General features: G+C 39.1%; 3 protein-coding genes across 3 annotated transcripts in view; 1 reads left to right on the top strand and 2 right to left on the bottom strand.

Annotated features, from left to right (window-relative positions):
• LOC138056783 (titin-like) overlaps positions 1 to 14,664 on the bottom strand; it is a 15,475-nt gene extending 811 nt beyond the window's left edge. Inside the window, exons 1-13 of the mRNA XM_068902675.1 lie at positions 14,531 to 14,664; positions 13,178 to 13,235; positions 11,426 to 11,521; positions 10,982 to 11,038; positions 10,382 to 10,563; positions 7,067 to 8,727; positions 5,478 to 6,323; positions 5,041 to 5,124; positions 3,747 to 3,878; positions 3,478 to 3,574; positions 3,276 to 3,349; positions 3,038 to 3,133; positions 1 to 1,927 (exon numbers count right to left, since the gene is read on the bottom strand). The exon at positions 1 to 1,927 is cut by the window's left edge and continues 811 nt beyond it. Of these exons, the coding sequence (XP_068758776.1) occupies positions 3,042 to 3,133; positions 3,276 to 3,349; positions 3,478 to 3,574; positions 3,747 to 3,878; positions 5,041 to 5,124; positions 5,478 to 6,323; positions 7,067 to 8,727; positions 10,382 to 10,404 (3,009 nt within the window). The 5' untranslated portion in view covers positions 10,405 to 10,563; positions 10,982 to 11,038; positions 11,426 to 11,521; positions 13,178 to 13,235; positions 14,531 to 14,664 and the 3' untranslated portion in view covers positions 1 to 1,927; positions 3,038 to 3,041. The remainder of the gene's footprint in view (positions 1,928 to 3,037; positions 3,134 to 3,275; positions 3,350 to 3,477; positions 3,575 to 3,746; positions 3,879 to 5,040; positions 5,125 to 5,477; positions 6,324 to 7,066; positions 8,728 to 10,381; positions 10,564 to 10,981; positions 11,039 to 11,425; positions 11,522 to 13,177; positions 13,236 to 14,530) is intronic.
• An 846-nt stretch (positions 14,665 to 15,510) lies between these two features.
• Positions 15,511 to 21,532, bottom strand: LOC138056777 (uncharacterized). Its single transcript, XM_068902667.1, has 4 exons — positions 20,992 to 21,532; positions 18,380 to 20,059; positions 17,429 to 17,685; positions 15,511 to 16,047 (listed from the first exon to the last, which is right to left on the bottom strand). The coding sequence occupies exons 1-4, from the start codon at positions 21,272 to 21,274 to the stop codon at positions 15,787 to 15,789; spliced, it is 2,481 nt and encodes an 826-aa protein (XP_068758768.1). The 5' UTR covers positions 21,275 to 21,532; the 3' UTR covers positions 15,511 to 15,786.
• Positions 21,533 to 21,676: 144 nt separating this feature from the next.
• The window catches only part of LOC138056781 (exportin-T-like), a 36,111-nt gene continuing 35,287 nt past the window's right edge, over positions 21,677 to 22,500 (top strand). The window contains exons 1-2 of the mRNA XM_068902672.1: positions 21,677 to 21,976; positions 22,138 to 22,220. Coding sequence (XP_068758773.1) covers positions 21,917 to 21,976; positions 22,138 to 22,220 — 143 coding nt within the window. The 5' untranslated portion in view covers positions 21,677 to 21,916. The remainder of the gene's footprint in view (positions 21,977 to 22,137; positions 22,221 to 22,500) is intronic.

Here is a 22,500-nt window from a genome sequence, read left to right as displayed (position 1 = left end):
CCTACGATTGTAAAAACTACTTAAGGAAATACTACCTTACCATTAATATTAAAGAAGCAAGGATCGAAGAAAAAGAAAGCAGATAATTGTAAAAAACCTAAGAAAGGAGGAAGAGGAAATGCACATAAGAAAGCAAGGATAGCAACAGCAGCACAGCAAATAAAGCAAGCCGCCAGAGAAATGCAAAAAAGCCCTACAATTGCAAAACACCTAATTGCAAAAAAAGCGCCTAATGGTATGAAAATGGAACATAAAGCATGCAACACAACACAAGCCACAAAGCAAGCAGTAAAATTGTGAAGAACAGCTCCCCTCCACCGAAAGTCGCCCAACTGTTGGCCCGACAGTTGCCCGAGACTTGACTGACAGACTACCGACAGGTAACCAACAGGTTAGCGACTGTCGGTATGCTGTCAGCCGACAGATGGCTGACTCTTGGTAGAGTGGAGCTGTTCTTTACATTACCAAGCAAGCAACACAAAGCATTGAGCAACAAAAAAGGCAACACAAAGCAAGCGACACAGAAAAAGAAAAAAGACATGCATAGCAACAGCAGCACAGCAAATAAAGCAAGCCGTCAGAGAAAGGCAAAAAAGCCCTACAATTGCAAAACACCTAATTGCAAAAAAAAGCGCCTAATGGTATGAAAATGGAACATAAAGCATGCAACAACACAAGCCACAAAGCAAGCAGTAAAACTGTGAAGAACAGCTCCCCTCCACCGAAAGTCGCCCAACTGTTGGCCCGACAGTTGCCCGAGACTTGACGGACAGACTACCGACAGGTAACCAACAGGTTAGCGACTGTCAGTAAGCTGTCAGCCGACAGATGGCTGACTCTTGGTGGAGTGGAGCTGTTCTTTACAATTACCAAGCAAGCAACACAAAGCATCAAAAAACAAAAAAAGCAACAAAAAGCAAGCAACATAGAGAAAGAAAAAAAGGCATGGAATATAAAGTGGGTAGATAGTTTAGAAAGAAGTTCAATGTAAAAGTGAGCACAAGGACAGATAAGAAACAGATTTTCATATTTTTTATGAAAAACTGACTAAACTAACTGGTTACTATTGTGAAAAAAAACCCAATCTGAACAGAAAGAGAAAAGTCCGGACTGAAAGCAAACAATACTTCTGATTTGGTGCAGAACAATTAACAGTCAGAATCTTACACGGCAACTAAGCAAAATTCACAGTAACACTTGGTGGTCACAACATAATCTCAAGTGTCAAAGCCTGCGTAGCGGGCAGTTTGTTTTTCTCAAAATGTCCCTTCAGTTCTAGATAAAAGAGTTACAGTAAAACGTCACTTACAATCAATGTGATCTATGGCAAATTACGCTATAATATTGTTCATTAATTATTTCATATGGATGCTTTCACTTCTTTGCATCAGCTAACATTTCTTTTTTTGACAAGTTAATGCACTCCTAGGAAGGCAGTATATAATTTCTGACAAGTCAGTTATTTCTACCCAAAACGTTAACTGTCTTCACAAACAATAAAGTTGTGAACTTTTAACTTATCAATACTGTAACTTTAAATGCCAACTACCAAACCTACATGAATGATTGATTACATAACTGTCATTTATAAACTATTCAAAATCACTGTGTCTGATTAGATGGAAACCAAAACAGAATGTTAGATCACAAATAAAATGATGTCACTGGACAATACGAAACCAAGATCTTGTAAACAAACCTGACATCACTGACTTTTAAATGTAAAATGGTAGAACACATTGTTTTACATCTGATTCAGAAAAAGGTTATTTTCAATATAGGCCGCCATTCATGTTGTGTTCAGAAGAAAATCAATGAGTATGCAGTATTGGTGTATTTAGTATTATTGCTGTTTGGATGAATTGATGAAAAAATATTATCTGGTAGTCTGCTTCAAGTGTAAGGAATACATTTTTTCAATCTTGTCCTGGAAAGAAAAGGATAAAACTTCTATCAGACAAAACAAGGAAACACAAAATGATGTGAAAATATGTTTCCGTTTGACCAAAAATTTCATTGGCTGAGTCAGGATAGATTCTAATTAGGAACTTTGTTTATTGAAATATTTGCAGCAATTTTAGCAGTATGTACAGAATTAAAAAGTATATAACCAAGTATTTGCTTTGCAATGAAATTCTGGTCAGAAATGTAAGACAAAATTATCATTTTCTCACAGTAGGCAGGCAACCTTTACACTGATATTTAGCCAAAACCAAGTTTAGGCCTAAGGTTAGCCAAATTGAAGGAGTTGGGTTACTTTCCATAAGGTAAAAACTATGACCTGCAACGAGTGACCAGCGAAAAGTGACCCGTTTTAAACCCCGCCCTTATTTAGTTATAGTAAACTAAGAAATACTAGGTTACAAAATACTATTGAAAAGAACCTGAAATACAGAGAACAACAATTTATCAATGGTTCCAAGGTGATTTATAATAAGTAACCCACTGTTTTATTATGTTTTTTCTCTGAGAATGAGCATTTGGACAATTTGTAATCTTAATGCACATGCTCCAAACAAAGAAATTTTACCCCTCACTAAGTCCAATCTATTGATGACCACACTTGAGACTAATTGACTTTCAGGTATGACATGATTAATTTTATTGACTTGCTTTTCAGTTTCCCTATTTTTAAAAAATATATATTTCTTTGATAATTATCAAAAAAAAATTTTGTCATGGCTACAAAACACAACCCTGCAAGGTCTGTAAGTTGATTTTACAAAATGGCTGAGTTCTTGTAAAGACATTGTGGGACGAGAGGCAGAGGGCCATCATTCCCACATGTATCATATTCAATTCTGACCACCACCTGGTGTCGTTCTTAAGACTAGGTAAGCCATCTTAAATTTGATACAGGTACCTTGCTGTCAGTTGCACCTTGTAATAAGCACACAACGGGCAGTCTCATGTCTCCCAATGACTAGGATTTTGCAATTACATGCTATAATATGTCCTTTTTGCTTTGTGCCTTTAATAGTGGGAGTAATCAAGTGATTGTGTATTGAATTGTAAAATTATTTAATATTGACCTTACCGGTTCAATAGTTCACACGTTTTTTGTTTTCAAGCAAGAGCACAAGACTGAGAATACTGGCCTCCTGAGCTCTCTGACGATCAGATTTACGCCAATCTAAAAACATAGTAAACAATACAAATCATGGCAAATGTATTGTCTAGTTATGCATCTTTCAGTATTTAGTGTATTGGCTTCTAAGATTGCGTTTCATAGCAAGGCTGTACTAAATCAGCTTTAAACACTTAACTCCACTTACCCTCCATCTCAAACAACAGTTTTAACTCTCCCCTCAGGATGTCAACACATTCTTGAAGACTTTCACATATCTCTCTAAAATTTACAAGTAGGCAATCAGTAACTACAGTACGACCTATGTTATTCTCTGATAATTAATTTTATCCAGAAAGACATGTCCCCATCTATTTGATTTTGCAAGTTTCTTCTTTCAGTTAACTCACAGGATTTCAAGGTTTTGTTTCCTTGTTTTAAGCTGATCCAGGACGTTATTCAAGCTGAGCCAGTCTTGTTTCAAGCCACTAGATTCCTCGTGCAATTCTGAAAAAGAAATGGCAACAAGGTAAAGATGATTTCTAAAGTTTCTTGAAAACATATTGGAACTAATAATAAAAAAACAATAAAATAAGGATCCCTCAGACTGATCTTGACCAACACAGCACCCTGCAACTCTTTAGACATTTTTAAAACATTAAATTGTTAACCAATATACCTGCAAATTTCATTGCCTCCTGCAGTTCATTCTCAACTTTAAAAATGACATTACTCAAGGAATCAATTTCTTGATCTAGAGTAAACATTTCTTCGGCAACGTAAGCTGAAATCTCCAAACGGCTTTTCAACACTGTAGAGAAACAGTACATGTACCTCTAAATGAATCTGAAGAAATTTGACAGAGAATTTATGTTGTCTAATAACAATAATATTGTTAGAGTCATAATCCTGTAATACTAAGTACTACCATTCAAATGACAGCAACTGAGAAATTCAAAAATTCATTAAAGAACCCCCACACACTGTGCAGTGTTTGGTGGTCTACATAATTTCTCTATCTGAGTCTCTGATTTCATCTTTCACATTCATGCGTAGGTTGGGTGGATGCATAACTAGTCAAAGTCAAGCGGAAGGTTCAACTGCCACAAAGATTGCCGTGCCAAAATTCCAAAAACTAAATCTTCTTGGCTGTTAAGTTTGAAATAGTTGCTTGCAAGATTCAAACAATTTTCAGTACAAGTTTATGCAACAGAAATGACATGAAAAACTCGCTAGATGATGTTTTATCGAAATTTTAAATTTAGCGGGCCGTACAGCGGGCCGTACAGCGGGCCGTACTGTAGAATACGGCCCGCTAATTTAACCAATTACAGCGCGCGTACTATCTGAGAGATATAATAATGGTACCGGAATATACCGGACACGCCGACATCGGAATGAGCCGGAATGACACCCAAATAAAGCAAAATATTGCAGAATGAACCTAAAAATTTCTATCACCATCACTATTACCATTTTTTCCTGCTGTGCTAAGTATTTCTTATTTACACTGTATTACATGACTTTGTACATTCATTTCTGTGGATGAAATTCTTAAGTGTCATGCAGGCAATTAATAATAACAGTAATAATAATAATAATAATAATAATAATAATAATAATAATAAAGGTTTATTGACACCAAAGTTGCAGTGAAAACTGAATTACATAACTATACTACAAATTACAAATAGACGATGGGATAAATGATTTCCTGAAATGATCTGTCTCATAAAGAGGTTCTATGAAAGGACATTTGTTGCTTAAGGAGTATCTGGTGTTCGCATTAAACGCAGGTAGCAGATGTTACAGTTTATTAGTAGGATCTTCAACTATGCTCTTAAAAAGTTTTCCACATGAAACTTGTCTTCGGGTGGCCAAAAATGGTAAACTGACTTTATTAGTGTCACCCTTTAAACGAACACTGCAAGTCCTCTGTCTTACTATAAACTAACAAATGAATACCATCTTACATTCGCTACTTGCAAAGGCAGCTTTCTTTCTGAGCAGGCTCAGTCGAGGAGGTTTCTGAGGCAACTTTCCCTTCAAACTGGCAACTTTAGGAAAGAAAATGAGACATGTTTCAGCTCATTTTAGCAACAAAGTATCATCATAAACCTAATGATCAAGGAAATTCTAAGAATATTAATATTTACTAGATACATATTCTGAAGTTTCCAAAATTGCTGAAGTTGCCGTGTAATCTAACTGAGACAATCAAGTTCTAGTGCTCCTGTGGCAAAAAATGGGAAATGATGAGTTTTCAAAAGGTTAGGTTGAGAGAATTCAATGATCTTTCTTGTGGCCTGGAAATGTTTGCCATCAATCTACAGTGTACATGTATTTTTGGCTCTCACATACATGAAGTATAAAATAATGTTTGCATCCAACTGATTGATCACTGACTTACCCTTTTTCTGTAAAGGACTCATAACCTTGTGATAAATGCTGTGGCATTTCTGTTTAGGTTTGTCAGCTGAAGCTAAATCACATTTTATATCTGGTTCTGACTGGCCAGCAACCTGTGAGATCACCACACTGCTGTTATCAACAAAATCAGGAGACAGGTCATTTCGTGAACCAAGAAGTTCCAAAGGATCAGGACAAGCCACATAATCATTCTCAGCATTTGCTTGACAGCATTCTGGAAACTCTTCAACACCTTGAAAGCCATTGGCATACAAGGCAAGAGGTATTGGCTTTCCATCATCTCCCAATAAATCACCATATACAGTAGTGGAATCTTCACGCTTTTGGACATCAGCTTCAACTTTTTCCTCCATATCATCAAGGAAATAACCAGCATCTTCAGGCATTTGGCAGTCGGAGTCAACTTCGTCGTTTGCTTCAAAAGGGTTGTCACCATCTGATAACTCAATGTCGACATGGAAACGACCTGCAACTTCGGACCCTTGGCAGTCTGTGTCAATTTTGTTGTCTGCTTCACAAGGTTTGTCATCATCTAACAACTCCAAGTCGTCATGGAAACGAACTGCAACTTCAGACCTCTGGCAGTCGGTGTCAACTTTGCTGTCTGCTTCAAAAGGGTTGTCACCATCTGACAACTCCACATCATCATGGAAAGGACCTACAACTTCAGACTCCTGGCAGTCGGTGTCAACTTTGTCCTCTGCCTCACAAGGTTTGAGTTTGTCACCATCTGACAACACCACATCGCCATGGAAAGGACCTGCAAATTTGGACTTCTGGCAGTGGGTGTCAACTTTGTCTTCTGCTTCACAAGGTTTGTTGACATCTAATAACACAATAACTTTAACACTGAGAGACCACAGAAAGTGGGCAGCTTAATTAATTACACAAAAATATTTACATGCAATAAAAACAACCAGAATCAAGGTTTTCTCTCTTCAGCAGAAACTTGGCTTCACTGGCTTTAAGTATCTTTGTTTGTTTTGTAGGGATAAGTTATTTTCATAGGGTGTCCATTTATTTTAGTCAGTCTTGTGTTAGTATTGAAGTAATATCAATTTAAGCACAACTAACTTACTGGCTAATTTTATTCTAAATTTTATCACTGGACCACCATAAAGTGTTCATTGTCTGCATCAATGGGTGTGTACTGGTCAGTTTAAATTATGAAAAAAAAAACACTTATAAGAGCTTCAGGGAAATGGAAACTGCCCATGTTATTATTGAGTACTAAAAATAATGTCTATGACCTCAACACAGTTTTCTACTTTACAGTATTTATTCTCCAAAATTGTCCCAAATACCTTGTGTTGTTTTTTGACCCTTTGGATTAAAAAATTACTTTTTTATTTCCTTTGAAAGATAAAAAAGTGGTCATACTTTAATCCATAACCAAGCATTGAAGGGGAATGGGTTCGATACCGGGTTGACGTAGCAAATTAATTTGCATAACTGTGTCTGCAAAGCAGAAAACTGTGTTGATTGAGGTGATAGGCACTTTAAGATGTCTTCAACCTCATCCCTACATACTACAGAATTAAGTCCCCTCAAACATTAAAGGGTTCTTACCTTTCAAAGAGGTAGTACCAGCAACAGCCTTAGTTCCAACTGCGTTATAATGCATGGCTCCTTCACCCGTCCTTTGAACTGACTCATTTCCAACGGGATGTTGTTCTCCAGCAATGTCCTGGGATTCAGGATATACCCCTATAAGTCCTTTGCCAGCACTGACCACAGATTCACCTTCCTCACAGATCCAAGCTGTCATTTTTCCAGAATCATCCTTCAAAGCTTCTTCTTCTTCTTCTTCTTCTTCTTCTTCTTCTGCTTCTTCTTCTTCTTCTTCTTCTTCTTCTTCTTCTGGTTCAGTCATAACTTCCTGACCTTCACGAGAAAAACACTCTGATCTTACAGGCCTTTCATCAACTGCTGAAGCTCCTTCATCAGTAGCACCAACTTCTCCAACACCAACAGAATGGCAAGCCTCTTCAAATTTTGTTTGACATGAGTTATGAGCCAAAGCTTTGTTGTTTGCTTCCTTTAACTCAACAGTTTCATCCCTGATGTTATCCTCAACCTTCCAGGTTTCTTCACTCTCACTTATTTCCATACTCTCTGGTTGACTTGCTTTTTCCACATTGAGTTCCTGCTCCTTCTTACCCTGTGGTTCTGGAGAAGAAAATTCACTCCAAGAATCCCTTTGGACCTTGCTGTTTTCTTTTGTAACACCACTGGCATTTTCAAGATACATTGTCTTGGATGGCAAAACTTTGCCAGATTTTGAAGAGGTTTCATCTTCTTCTTTATCAGAGCTTGCACAAAACTGTTTTAAACCTTTTGGATAATCAGTCTTGTGTTTCAGCTTATTATTTGGAAGTGAAGGCTTTGTTTTTTTAACAGTCTGTGGTGCATCTTCTAAAGAGGTATTTTCAGACTCTTCTGAATGCAAATTTAACAGTTCCTCAAATGAGCCTCCACCAAGAGGGTTCCATCCTTTGTGATACTTCTTCTTATTTTTTTTACCTCCTCTTCGAGTCTTTCTCTTATGTTTCTGTGGCAAAGGATTTTGTTTGTCATCAAGACCAGCTTTTTCTGTCAAGGAAGTTTCATCGAAGTTTGCCAAATCTTGTCCTTCTTCATACATACTTCCTGCAAATGGGTTGAGTTCCTCTGGGTATTTTGTCTTGGGTTTCATCTTGCCTTTACTGCTTATTGAACTACATGGAGGACAGTTGTCATTGTCTTTGGCATGCTGATCCTTACAGCTTTGCACAGTTAAATCCTTCATTTCAATAGAGTCACAGTTGCTGTCTTGCACAGGAGCCACTGGTGGTTGATTTCTTGGTGGTAGTGGAGGTAACGGAGGTTTCCTCCTTGGCTTTTTGGGTCCTTCATTATTTCTGGATGCACAATCAAGGTTCTTGGTTGCATTTGTCTTCGCCCTGTGCTCCTTTGGTCTTTTTGTTGATGCACAATAATTCTTGCCTTCAAACAAGTGGTCACATGGTTCAATACCACTAGAGAAATTAATGATAGGATCAATGGCTTCTGCAGTCTGCAAACTGTTCCTCTGTGGCCTGGATTGTTCTGCATTAGAGTCCATCTTGCTACTTCCAGGGGAGCCACATTTGAGGCCATCCTCTCTTCCTTTGGTGCCCTTCTTTACAGAAGAAGATGATTTCTCAGCACCTTTCACATATTTTCTCATTTCCTCCTTGACATTAAAGCAACTGGATTGTGATCGAAACACAACAAAAATGCATCAGACAAAGCAACCATAATTTTGATCAAGTTGTCATTGAGTACTAGGCATATCCTTGAAAACAAGAAACAAAATTTAACCCATTGACTCCTGGGAGTGAGACTTAACAGAGTTTACTCTGTCTATAACGTCAGACAATTTTACCATCAATGGAGTGCAGTTGAGGAGACAACAGGTTAACAACCTCTACATCCTCTCAAAAACTATGTCCCCTTTAATTAACCCATTGACTCCTAGGAGTGAGACTTAATAGAATTTACTCTGTCTAACACCAGATGATTTTACTCGTCAATTGGGGAGGGGGGGGGGGTGGTTCAGGAGTCACTGGATTAATTAACAGCCTCTACATCCCCTCAAAAACTATGTTTCCTTTAACCCATTGACTCCTAGAATTTACAAGGAAAGGTTACGTTTATACAAACGTTGGCTGTGTAGCACTTATATTTTAAAAAGAGTTAACTGAATAGAGTGTAATGTGAAGTGCTCGATTTCTGTCCCATATGAACCATGTGAGCGTTAGCCCTACTGATGGAAAAGGGCCCACACAATGACAGAGACAGAGATCTAACCCGAAGGTCGTGGGTTCATTTCCCACCCTGGTCAGAGTTTTTCTCTGTCCTTGTGTGGGCCCATTTCCATCAGTGGGGCTAACGCTCACATGGTTCATATGGGATAGAAATCGAGCACTTCACATTACACTCTATTCAGTTAACTCTGTTTAATAGAATTTACTCTGTCTAACACCAGGCTATTTTACTCGTCAATGGGGGAGGGGGTGGTTCAGGAGTCCATGGGTTAATTAACAGCCTCTACATCCCCTCAAAAACTATGTCCCCTTTAACCCATTGACTCCTAGGAGTGAGACTTAATAGAATTTACAGATGTACTCTGTCTAACACCAAATGATGTTACTCATCAATGGTGGGGGGGGGGGGGGGAGGGGTGGTTTAGGAGTCACTGGGTTAATTAATAGCCTCTACAACCCCTCAAAAACTATGTCCCCTTTAATTAACCCATTGACTCCTAGGAGTGAGACTTAATTAAGTTTACTCTGTCCAACACCAAATGATGTTACTCATCAATGGTGGGGAGGGGGGGGGGGTGGGGTGGTTCAGGAATCAATGGTTTAATTAACCGCTTGATCTACATCCCCTCAAAAACTATGTTCCCTTTAATTAACCCATTGACTCCTAGGAGTGAGACTTAATAGATTTTACTCAGTCTGAAACCAGACGATTTTCCTCATCAACTGGGGGTACAGTCAGTAGGGTACCTGTCTGTTTTTGTGAGGAATCAATGGCTTAATACTTGCATGACCTTTCCTCAGTAAAAACTAACATTGCTAAATGGTATATGTTGGATGTACAAGGTTTCTCTGTTCAGAGTTGAGGAATTAATGCCATGGCTAAAAAGCATATACCAATGCACACTGTAAATAGATTTTTTAAAACATTGGTAGAAGTACCGGTAATATTGTCCTACTGTTCTACAGGTCTGGAGGAAAAAAGTGGTAAAAATTTGATTGCACACTTTCTACAATAATATTATGAGTTTGTTGTCAGTGACAGTCTGGTTGTCATTGTAATCACATGATAAAATAAATTAAACATTAAATGCCTTACTATGGAACTCCATTCACTAGCATTACAGATGTAAGCTGGAACTTGATAGAGCCTGATAAAACGTGCTTATTTGAGGGAAAAAGCTTAACAACGACTTCAAAGCTGTGTTCTTCCTCAGTTACGTAATGGTCCAGTGCCAATGACCCGGTTGCAATGACTTTTCTTTGTCCTCTGTTGGTTTCCTGTAATAAAGGCAACAAAAAACAAGCCAGTTTATAAATTTCAGTGTTATGGTTATGTGCACATTATATCACCATAGGTAAAGTCTGCTATAGCATGAAGCGACTAGGAGTATTTCTACCCCCCCCCCCCCCCACCCCACCCCGGATGGGATGCCAGTCCATTGCAAGGTTACCCCTGGCATTAAATTCGCCGGTACCCATTCATACACCTGGGTGGAGAGAGGCACCGTGAGAGTAAAGTGTCTTGCCCAAGAACACAACACAATGTCCGCGGCCAGGACCCGAACCCGGACCACTCGATCCGGAGTCGAGCAATCTTGCCATGAGGCCACCGTGCCTCCCACTCAATAATATCAACATGACAACAATGTCACTTAAAAATCAAAGAAATGTTTCACTTAAAAGTTTGTGAACTTACATTTTTTATTTGAATTTTCAAGCATCGGTCCAGGTATATTCCTTCAATCTGATGATGCTGGAAGTGGAATGAAAGATGATATATTAAATTATAAGCCAGGGCTAATTTTCGTCGCACCGGAAAGAAAGCTTCGAAAGATCACCAAAAACTTATAACATAAGCTTTTCCAAAGGTAACTTCCCCCATAACTATAATTATTATTCTACTATAGGTAGACTGAAGATCTCAGTTTCAAAAGAAGTGTGATTACAGACAAAATTTAACTCATTGGCCAATTCAGGTACATGCTAATTACTTTCATGATTTGTGTCTGCAAAAAACCATATACCAATGCAACTTCAGATTTAGTGTATCACTGTCCAACAAACAACTTCATTAAGTGGTCTAGGCAATTGACTTAACCACAGACTGTCTCCATCTGCATGAAAAAACTCAATGATTTACCTTGTACAGTGTTGTTTTAAGAGTAACTGGGTCTGGCTCTGGCCAAACATGAACTCCACGGGCAGGATTGTCACATTCAGGCTGCCAAGGGATGGGCTGCAAACAAATTATAACTTTTTATTACACATCCTAAATATGCATGTGTGGAATGACAAAATGTGATAAGAAATTAGGTGAGTTGGTTGTTTGTCTGAGTGAGCTATGAAGTCATTGACTGTGAAGATAGATAGCTTCATGAAAAATCCATTGCAGCCAAAAGGCTGGATTACGGACTGTACAAATGTTTACTTAATACTAAATACAAAAAAGATGAAAAACTAAATTAAACTGAAAAGCTAAAAATACTATGTATATTATATATTGGAAATTTATGGACGAAAGAGCAAAAATACTATTTATGTATATTATTATATATATTATACGTGATAAATTTAAGAAATAGCCGCGTTGTACATGATAAAACTATTCTTTAGTCTATTTGTTCTGCAAAAAGGTATGTTAAAAGTGCGCTTTCTCCTTAAGGCTACAGTACTAAGATTATATGACGGCAAAAGGCCATGTAATTTGTGGCAGCTGTTGTCTTTGATCTCATTGAATAGGTGCTCCATCAGCAATTGGCGCTGTTGGTAAAGGGTGGCAATATTGCACTCTTTAACAGCTTCTTGGTAGCCTAAATCTGGGAAAATTATTCTAAGTGCATGGGGCTGAATTTTCTCTAGCTCTTCAGAGAGATACTTAGTTATATGTAGACCATTGTGGAAAACTTGGCAAGCATATTCAGACACGGGCTGGATACACGTAGTATAAAAACAAACTAGCTGCGCAGGATCTCCTTTTGAACGCTTAAGTTGCCTTAACTGGTAAAGCCTGGAGGCTCCTTTTTTGATAACATTCTCTATGTGAGCATTCCACTTAAGATTGTTTCAGTTGAAATTGTGAGACCAAGAAGACTTGATATTGAGCTTTTAAAACCCTTTCCTGCTTGAGGGGGCTCCCATTGACAAAGTAAAATCATCTGGCATTAGGCAGAGTAAAATCTGCAAGTGTCACTCTTCAAGGCAGGAAAGGGTTAAAGGAAACTTGTACAGACTCAAAACAAAAATAAAACTAACGAAATGATATATACTGTATGAAATAAATCATATATTGAACTGCTAATATGAAATCAAGTGAGCTATGATCCTCAGAAGCCTGAAAAATTTAGGACTTCAATGGTGTTGATTCATTCATCACGGGAACATGTGGATCCACAAATGACCAGCTCCCAACATCAGTGGCTTCATAGCCCAGAACTTTGGTTAGAGTGTCACAAGGTCACAGAGTCAAACCCCGATGAAGTCCTGAATTTTTCAGGCGTTGCAACACAATTGCTAAAATTGCGTTCACAACTGTGAGGATCATAGCTCACTTGAAAAATAAAACTAATCACTCCGAATTTTCTTACATGATAAAAACACAAAATACATAGTAATACATGTAAATATAGTTTGTTCTTGGAAGGTAGAGTGTTTCAAAGCATAAAAATAATCTGTTGTTTAGTCAAAGGTGTTGGGAGATTGTAGCAGGTTGTCAAACTAAAAAATAAGGTTTCCTTATTGGAAATTATTACCTGTAAAAGGTTTTCGAAAAATGTGATTTGATTTATGTTAAACTCCACATACAGTCACCATTAATAATATTTTTGAGAATCTTGATTTAAAAGGACTAATTAAATTAGGAATATGAACTAAAACACAGAAACAAAAAGCATACCTTTGTGCGACAGTTCCTGTCATCTTTGTTCCATACAATGACAAGTTTTTCAGGTTGCCTGGCAAAGATGATTTTATTAGCTTTTTAGGAAGGAAACACAACAGCTTCAAACAAAAAAAGGACAAATAAATTCAATTTCATGTACTAACAGTTTAACAGAACTCATTCAGAGATCTAAACAGAAAAAAAATTAATTCAGGGTCATTCAAGGTCAACACCTACAAATTAGGTGAAATCTATCAAAGCACAGGACAACTTAGCAGTTGCGAAGAAAGCCTGAACAAAAAGCCAAGGCACAAACCACAGACCTCTGCACAGTGTTCTACCCATATGTAGTGGTTGAAAATTTTCCTTGGTTAAAAATTTTTCAAACTTAATTTTGTTTTTTTCTTTCCTTTTTTTCAGGTAATTACTGACTACGTCTGTAAAACAAAAGAAAGTAAAAAGATAAAAATTGAATCTGAAAAACTTTTAATCAAGGAAAAATTTAAGTATATAGGGATATCTGTTTACAAACATTGCTTTTGTTATTCAAAAGTGCCAACCACAGGAACAAAAGACCATTTGTTTTGACAGCCAATGAGGCTTTGGTTGGCACATTTTAGAGATTATTTCTCACATTACCTGGTAGCGCTGAATGGGAAGATTTGACCATCCCGTTTTTTAAAAAAAGACAATGTATCTTGATTTTAAGGCTCAAAGAAATGCCTTATATCGTTGCCATGGTAATGTACTTATTTTGGAGGAAAATGTGATGTGAGAAATCTATGATGAACACTTAATACCCTGGCCAAATTTTGTCTTGATGCTTACCCTAACTGTACCTAAGGACAGAAAATGTTTATTCGCTCGAAAAAAGGAGAAACTGTTGCGAGCCTCCTTAACTGACAACTCCTAATAGGGGATTTTTTCTGGGCCAATGAAACACCATCAACAAAATGACAGCACGGAACAACAACTGGCAGGAGGCAAACCAGTTGGCTATTATTTACAAGTGCTGCCAAAAAGGTGATGCTCTGGGCCCGGTTGTTCCAAAGCCAATTAACCTAATCCAGGATTAGCGTAAACATTTGTTTCATTTGTTCAACTTTTTGCTGAAAACTTCTTTTGCTTAGCTTATTTTTGTTTTTCAAGATTGACTTCTTCTAATGTAAAGTTTTGCCGAATATCAGCGTTGAACAGCATTTGGGGGTAAAGAAATAAACTCCTTGGTTAATTTTTAATCTGGTATTAGTGTTAATCGATCGGCTTTTGAACAACCAGGCCCTGGATGTCAAGGCCAGCAACCGTCTTTTGAAACCGTCACTTCTGAGTTTGAGCATTCTATAATTAATTCACCAAAAAATTGCTTACTGGTTCTTGCTTTGTCAAATAAGGTACAAATGAATGTGTTTTTTTCGATATGTACAAAATTAAATTTCTTCCAATTTAACGATGATATTCCCAGGATTTCTTGACGATCTTCCACCATATTTCGCTTATTTCGCTCTCAAATTTGATATTTTCCTGAAAGGGTCTGGGACGGGGAAACTCGCTCTCCCCAGTGTGTCACCGCTTTGAGCGGAGACTTCCGGTTAGGCGCGTGAAAAATTGGGGAAATATGATACTTTTTGCGGGAAAAACCTGTTCCTAAAAATAAATACGCTCAGTCTGCATTCTCTGACCGTTTACCTATTTATTTTGCACGTATTTTATGATCTCGAACAAACAAAGATTCCTTGAATGGTCCAACTGGGGACCAATTGCTTGAATGAGTAATGATTTGTCGCTCTTCTTAGAGATAAAAAAAAATCCTTAAAACAGTTCTTTACTGACTCCCGCAGACAATTTCGTTTGGCGGAGGATAAAGAAATTGTAAAACTGTCTTTCATGAAACGGGAAATGCGTCAGGGATTTTCATATTGATCCAAAGCTGATGCGCGCGATTTGGGGAAAACTGAACAATTAGTTTCCTTTTTTTTGTAGCTTACCAGTCATCTTTGAGACATTCCAAGATTAGCGTATTCACAGAAAATGTAATCTGAAATTCCCGAGATAGGTTTCTTCTTCCTTTTAACTTCTGAATTACTGAAGCCATTTTACCGCAGCGATTCGCTCTCAGATTAACTCCAATTTGCTTTATTTGATGCAATTGTGATGTCATGTTGCCATGACAATTACACCAATTAGCCTTAATTGCTCGCTTTTAGAATCTCTGTAATGTGGTTAATTTACATTATCAACTCCTTTGATAAAACCAAATTTTTGTATACTACTTCCCCACCGACGCAGCACCACAGTTTCTTTAGAAACTACCCCTTCATTAATTGCTCGGATCCTCGCATTGAAACAGGTTTAGGAACAGTCATTTGCTTTTAATATTATCCAAAATTATACCTTCACACAATGTTAAATTGGATTAAAACTCATTAGAAAATACAATATATTTTTGTTTCTTGTTTCTGCAAATAATCGGAAACGTCTCGTGCTTCAGCTCACTAATGTTGCATACCTTGGAACGAAACATGTCAACATCTGTATTAAAACCTGACACCGTCCTATTTGTGGAAGTACAACTATTTTTTCTCATTGTGTGAGAGAAAAAAAAAGCGCAAATTATCAAATGTATGTTACTGAAGCCCCTTTCTATCAATAATGTGTAATATTTTCTCTAATCTTTGGTTGTTTGCGTCTTTAGCTTGGTTCATCTCACTCTCGCATTCTTGTATCTTCTTTTCAAGTCCCTCAATTTTAGCATCTTTGTCACTGAGATGAGCGCAAATTTCCTTTTGCAACTCCAAGGATTTCAGCTTCTCGTGTGGGACGTCAAACAGGGCTTCTTGGATGTCTACAGCAGCACTTAACTTCTCCATTGCTTTCTCAAATTCCCCCTGATAAAAAAAGGCCAAGAAAGATAAAAGGTTAAAAGCTAAGTAAGTGGTGACCTTCATGACTCTGGCCGCACTTTCTGAATAAATTGCGAAGGGATAACACTCGTGAAATTCTACTATTCTCACCCCTAGCGACGAAGCACCGAAGTTCTTTGGAGACTATCCGCTCCCCCTACCGTCATAGACTCAGATTTTTCAAGCTAAGATGCTAATCATTGCAGTTGCAGTTATTTACGTTACTTGAGCAGTAACGAAAGGAAAGCCTGAAAATTTCAGGCTTGAACTGGGGATCCGAACCCTGAATTCTGGCTTTCCTTTCGTTACTCAAGTAACGTTAATAACTGCGATGATCAGCATCTTACCTTGATTCATGTCTCCGCAGTTCAAATATATATGGCGTTCATATATATTAACTTTCGTTATACTCAAATTTTTGTCGAGAGAAACATATATTTTCCAACCACTCGTTTCCGTCTTTTAGACTCATCCTTTGAAGTAAGTTGCTTGGATATACGCTTCGTAACTGGTTACAACCGGTTATGGTTGCTTTGTTTAAAGTGTAAGTTTACTTATTAAGCTAGTTCACAGACACCCCACCTTTAATAATCTGTCAACCAGTTGAATCCTGGACAACCGGAAGCAAATCCAAACCAGAGGTTCGAAAGCGATTTGGACCCGGGGCAACCGCATGTAACCAGGTGATCTGGTGACGTATTTGGAGGACTGGGAAGAAAAATGGACGCCGTATCTCACAACCGCGCGCGGCCTTAGGTGTTGTTTCCAAACTCCCTGCAGTATTTCCATCGCCAAAACTCAACAGATCATTCCATGTCTACCACATTTCCTGTTACTGAATGAAACATTCAAGTAGACCCGACGAGCTCTAATCTCGCCTCTGCCATGTTGAATTCGAAAATAAGACCGCGCGCGTTCGTGGGATACGGTGTTAAATCTTTTTTCTCCCCAGTCCTCCGAATTACGTCACCAGATCACCTGGAACCACTGGACCACCACCGCCTCCCGTTTCAGATTTCTGTTTGTCTTTGTCCTTCACCGTCCGATAATCTACCTGATTAAAATGTCCCTGAGAGAGAAAGGTGGAAGGGTTGAGGACCGTGTAAGGGTTCAACGCCATTTATACTTACTTGCGTAGCAAGTGTTGCGGCGCGTCTTTGAATGCACGAACAGGGACACTAGTAAATAAAGGGAAAGCGCATGCGCGATCGGATCGATTTTATTTCCGTCTGCGTCATTTCCAGTCATTTCAGAATGTTCAGGTATTCTTTTCGCGTTCGTCCTCACTGTTCTCTGCACTTGCATGTACAGCATAAACTGGCCTTTGGGTAAATAATTTTAAAATGTTTATGTATCGAAGACTTGCCTTCATTTTGTAAGCTTCGCCCAAACTGTGGAGAGTTCGAGCAGTTTCTTGGTTAAAAAAATCTTTTCTGATACTCGACGCGCGAGAAAGATATTCCACAGCTTTGTCGAAGTCATCCAGCGCAAGACAATCGTTGCCAAGGTAATTGTAAAGGGTGCCGGTGAAGGGATGTTCGCCAAGTTGATCAACATAAACACTCAAGGCGCTCTCCCTGAGGCTTAAGGCTTCATCGTGATTGCCTAATGAACTAAGAACAGCTACAACAAATAAGAAAAAATGAAAAATGGAATTAGTTTGAACGGCGATGAACGCGATGTTTACATCTGTTTTAAAATGAGTAATTTCCATGAAATGTATTTTCATGCGAGGAGCAGGGCTGGCGCAGTGGTTAGAGCACTCGCCTTCTACCAATGTGGCCCAGGATCGATTCTCAGATTGCATGCCATGTGTGGGTTGAGTTTCTTTGTTCTCTACTCTTCTCCGAGAGGTTTTTCTCCGGGTACTCCGGTTTCCCCTCTCCTCAAAAACCAACATTTGACTTGATTTGTGTTAACTGTTAATTTCAATTTACAGTGTCCCCAATTAGTGCTTCAGCGCTAAAACGACTGGACACTTAAATAACGTTCCTTTCCTTTCCTTCATTTAACTCCTGGGGTCAAACCATTTTTGTGCCTACTGCGCATGCGCTGTAGACACCAAGTTAAGGCCTGGCCAAACGCTCGCAACATTTCAACGCAACATCATGCAACAATGTTGCGACACGTGTTGAATGGGCTGGCCAAACGCACGCAACATTCTCAACATTTTCAACGCAATATGTCAATCTTCAGACGCACACCGTTTGTCATACAGTCTCCGTTTAATTTTATTGAATTTTACTTTTTCGTTTCCTCTATCAAAATATTTCTTTAATAAATGAGAGGGTGCAGAGTTATCCTATATGTTACAGACCTGCTCGATCGTTGCAGCAAGCTGCGTACTTTAACGGTTCCTTATCCTTTATCTTTTCTCTCATTTGCAAAGCCTTGGAACTCAGCTCCACAGCAGACGCTTGGTTACCATTCTTTGCCATGCAACGCGCAATCTTGCTGTAACACTGCCCTAGTAAGTCTCCTTCCTTAATGGCCAGCTCCTCGTAGAGATCCAAGGCACTCTTCAGGACTTGATAGCTACTCTCCGAAATAACATTACAAGTTTGGTGACACTCACAGCAATAGATAAGTTTAATCCCTACACATGTTAGGCAATCAGCCACAAGAGACAGGTCATCCTTGTTTGCGAAAAGCACACTTTTGTAAATCTCTTCAAACACACTTCGTTTCATGACTTTGGCCAAGAAAACGACCGAATTATTGAGAATTCGCGCGCAGCGTGCCGAATTCTCCGAGCCACTCTCCGTTGCGCATGCCCATAAGATTGCTTGAATGATGTGCTGCTCCTCTCTAAAGTAAAGGCAAACAGTTTCTTGTAACATGCCCTTTTGCAAGAAGTGTCGGTGCAGTTCAGTGATTAGTCCCAAATAGTGTTTGGTAAATCTCTCGCGCGCCTGCTCGTAACAAGCACGCAACCGCTCGTCATCTTTCGCCCTTTCTTCGCAGCACAGTTGAATTACTCGATGAACAAAGTACTCGTCGGAAGCGAGATCTCGGTGAACAAGCGATCTCTTTACTAGCTTTAATAAGATTGAATCAAGTTGAATGGAAGAGTCAGTCTCATGTAAACCAAAAACGATTAAAACTTGTTGACGATGGAAGGAGGCCGGAAACACAGCTAATGAGACCAAAGCTTCCTCGAGGTAATGGTCTAGTTGCTGGAAACAATCAAAGAGAAATCTCTTCATTCTCAAATCTGGACACAACTCCTCCATGTTTGCCAGCTCTAACGGAGTGCTATGTTTTTGCAAAATCTCTATCAGCCTTTCTGGACCACCAACAACTTCCATATACGCTGCTGCAGCGTGCAATATCAGCGGGATATTCAAACAAAGATTAGCAACTTCCTTAGCGTCGTCATCATTAACAGTCAACGCGGCGCCAGTGTTTTCTTCAACTTTCGCCTGCAGAAGCGTAGCGGCGTCCTCGTTCTCCAACGCGAGAAGTTTGACCGGAAAACATGAGATTTGAACTGGGGTTGGATACGCCGCACGTGATGTGATTACGCATTTTACGTGTCTAGCGTAGGTAGCCATGTGGTTGACAAAAGTGTGGAATTTGTTGTTTTCCTCCGGTTCATTCAATATGTCTTCAGCGTTGTCAAGAACAAGTATTGTCCTTTCTGTCAAAGATTGCAACTTTGCCAGCGCAAATTCCCGTTGGCTTCTCCCATGACCCATGCTCACCGTAAGTTTAAGAGACATGAGAATCTTTTCACACATCTTGGAGACATACCTGATTTCTCTCAAGCAAAGAAAAATGACGTGACAGCCTTTTTCGGCCATCAAGTGACCGATTCCTTGGGCTAAGCAGGATTTTCCATAACCTGGTAAACCAGTTATGAGCACAAGTCGTTTTCCATTGCTTTCACTTAGCACTTGAACAATTTCATTCAGCAATCGGTTTCTTCCATAAAAATGAACTGGTTTGTTAGGCAACGAGCCCGATAAACATGGTCGTTCGTCAAAGAAGCATTTGCCTAAAAGAAGAGTAAGAAGAGATGAGACGGAAGGGTTCTTTTGGATTCTCTCAAGCTACTTTTTTTACCTTTACCTCGTTCCCAGGGTCTCTCTTCTCCGGGTTCTCACGTTCCACAAGGTTAGGATCATTAGCAACATTAGCGAGCTTTAGCAACGACAACGGCGACGTTCTTGAGGGTTTCCCACACCTTTGCACGTTAAAATGTTCGTTGTCGTTGCCACCGTCGTTGCTAAAGCTCTTTATTGAAGGGCTGTGAGACGAGGGCCTACGGTTTATAGTCCTTATCAGAGATTACACTTTAAAGTCTAACCATTTGCATTACAAAGGCAGCACTTTCTCCTCAGTTATTTTAAGACCGTAAGTGTTGGTCCGGCCCGAGTCGAACTCACGGCCTCCCTTACGGCAACCCAGTGCTCAACGAACTGAGCCACCAGTGCAAGTTTTCAAGCTTGCTTACTTTTGAGCCAAGTTCGCTGGAATAGAGAAAAATACCTTTAAAAGTAGGAAAAAAAAAAAAATAACGAAGATAGATGATTTCCCCGAGCAGTGCGGGAGACTGTTGGGTTTGCGTGACTTTCTCGTTTTGCATCCACGGCAAAGTCATGTGTCACGTATCATCATTCCATTCCACATTTTGACTCGATCAAACCAGTGAATAATTTGCTGCTACCTATTAGTTATGTTTAACCTATTAGACACGTTTTATCTCAGCCCATAGTGGCACAATGTGTACTACTCCCGAGTTCAGAGCAGTGTACACAGTCCACTCTGCACAAGACGGTAAAGGACCCAAATAAAATCAGATAGTCGCAGAACACCGAAAAAAGGAAAATTTCATGACCGTCTAGCATCGCAGTTAATCGACTAGGATCTTGCATAAATTTATTTCTGTCGAAAGAACAAAAAGTAATTTACAAACATACAACTCACCTAAGGGCTGTTGAAATTGAGCGAAAAAATCTTGCAACAAGTTGTTCAGATGAATTTTTCCCACGGACTTCAGCAAGTTACTCAAGAGACGTGTGTTTTCTTCAGAAAGCAATTCATTCTCTATCATCAGAGAGAACAGTTCGTAAGGTTCCTTTACGATTTGTAGTTTTCCTCGAGGGAGATAATCTAGTAGAACAAACTTCATTTTCTCGAAGTCTTCACCAGTAAGTTCATTCGAAATGGACATCAAACAACATTTAAAGGACGGAAAGGAAGCGTCCATCCTGCTTAAGTCCTTGTCTTTCAGGAACTTTGTAGTATTTTTCAAACCAGACCTTCTTCAAATGCGGAGGACACGGATTTCGACGTGGAAAGTCTCTTATACCTGTGTTTGGATGGTGAGGTAAAAAAGAGGCGATTGTTTTATGTTTACGCCGGAGTGCAACTCGTCTTGTTCCGTCAGCCTGCCCACTGACGTCACCATTTGGTAGCGTCGTTCGAGAGTTCCTGATGATGATCTCTGTTCTCGTGTGACATCAGGAAATTATTTCCTCTCCTTGTGCACGTGATAACACTTCGGTGAATGAAGAGCGGAACGTCATACTTTACCTTCAACGTCACATTGGTAGTCTGGGTTCCAGAAAAAGGAACGCTTTCAGTGATCACTCCTTGCACTCATCACTTTACGGCCTTATTAACACAACGTGGGTTTTTCACATATGATGTTTTGATGTGCTAATCTTGGAAAGCATGAAATTTTCAGTCATAAAATGAACCCCTCAGCAACTCTGTTGGATTTTTAATCCTTTTGAAGGCATGTAAACTCATCAATAGTTTGCTAACACAACATTTTACGCGCAAGAAATTACCCCATGTGGGTGGATGTGAGATCGACTTCCGTCGTGTTGGGGATATATGAATTTGAATGGCTGAAAATTTGCTTCAAGAGCTTCAAACAGCCGCAAATGCGACCTCTCAAGCTGGGGTGAGTGATTTGCAAACTACAGCTGAACACTTTGAGTTTTCTCGTGGTATACCATGTTTTTCTCTGACCCAAGAATTATTGTCAATTGATCATGAACTAATTTTTTTGTTCAAAGCCATTTTATTTCTTATCGTTGAACGTTGTTTATTTGTCGACGATAGGCCTTACATTACTTTGAACAGCTGAAAAATTCTCCGGACGGCTGGAAACTATGTGGTGATGCCTTGATGCGAAATCTGTGCAGGTGACAGCTCATTTACTCGATCAGCTTAATGAATGCATTAAATTGTTATAATAGTAGTGTACTTTTCTCGGTTTTCATGTGGCTTTTTATGGATTATCTTAATGGCCTCCCCTTTTTTTCATTCTTTGGCCAATAAATCTCTGATAAATTAATCAATAAAAAGTAGCATTACCCTTACGTGTACAATAAAATTACAACAATACAATTTATGTGATAAAAGCAGTGGGGTCTGTATGAATGCAAGGTCACCGGCAACCTTGCAGCCATTCATAGGCTAGTT

The sequence above is a fragment of the Montipora capricornis genome, chromosome 7 (genome assembly GCF_036669925.1).
Source record: "Montipora capricornis isolate CH-2021 chromosome 7, ASM3666992v2, whole genome shotgun sequence".
NCBI classification, from domain to species: domain Eukaryota; kingdom Metazoa; phylum Cnidaria; class Anthozoa; order Scleractinia; family Acroporidae; genus Montipora; species Montipora capricornis.
Note: the sequence above shows the minus strand (reverse complement) of the source record. Positions and strands in the feature narration are given on the sequence as shown.

Bases quoted from the DNA above. Each gene is read 5' to 3' on its own strand.
- LOC138056777 (XM_068902667.1), bottom strand. From the start codon at position 21,274: ATGGACGCTTCCTTTCCGTCCTTTAAATGTTGTTTGATGTCCATTTCG. The intron at 20,060-20,991 runs GTGAGTTGTATG...CTCTTCTTTTAG, and splicing joins TCAATTTCAACAGCCCTTAG to GCAAATGCTTCTTTGACGAA. The intron at 17,686-18,379 runs GTCTGTAACATA...TATTTGTTGTAG, and splicing joins TTGCTGCAACGATCGAGCAG to CTGTTCTTAGTTCATTAGGC.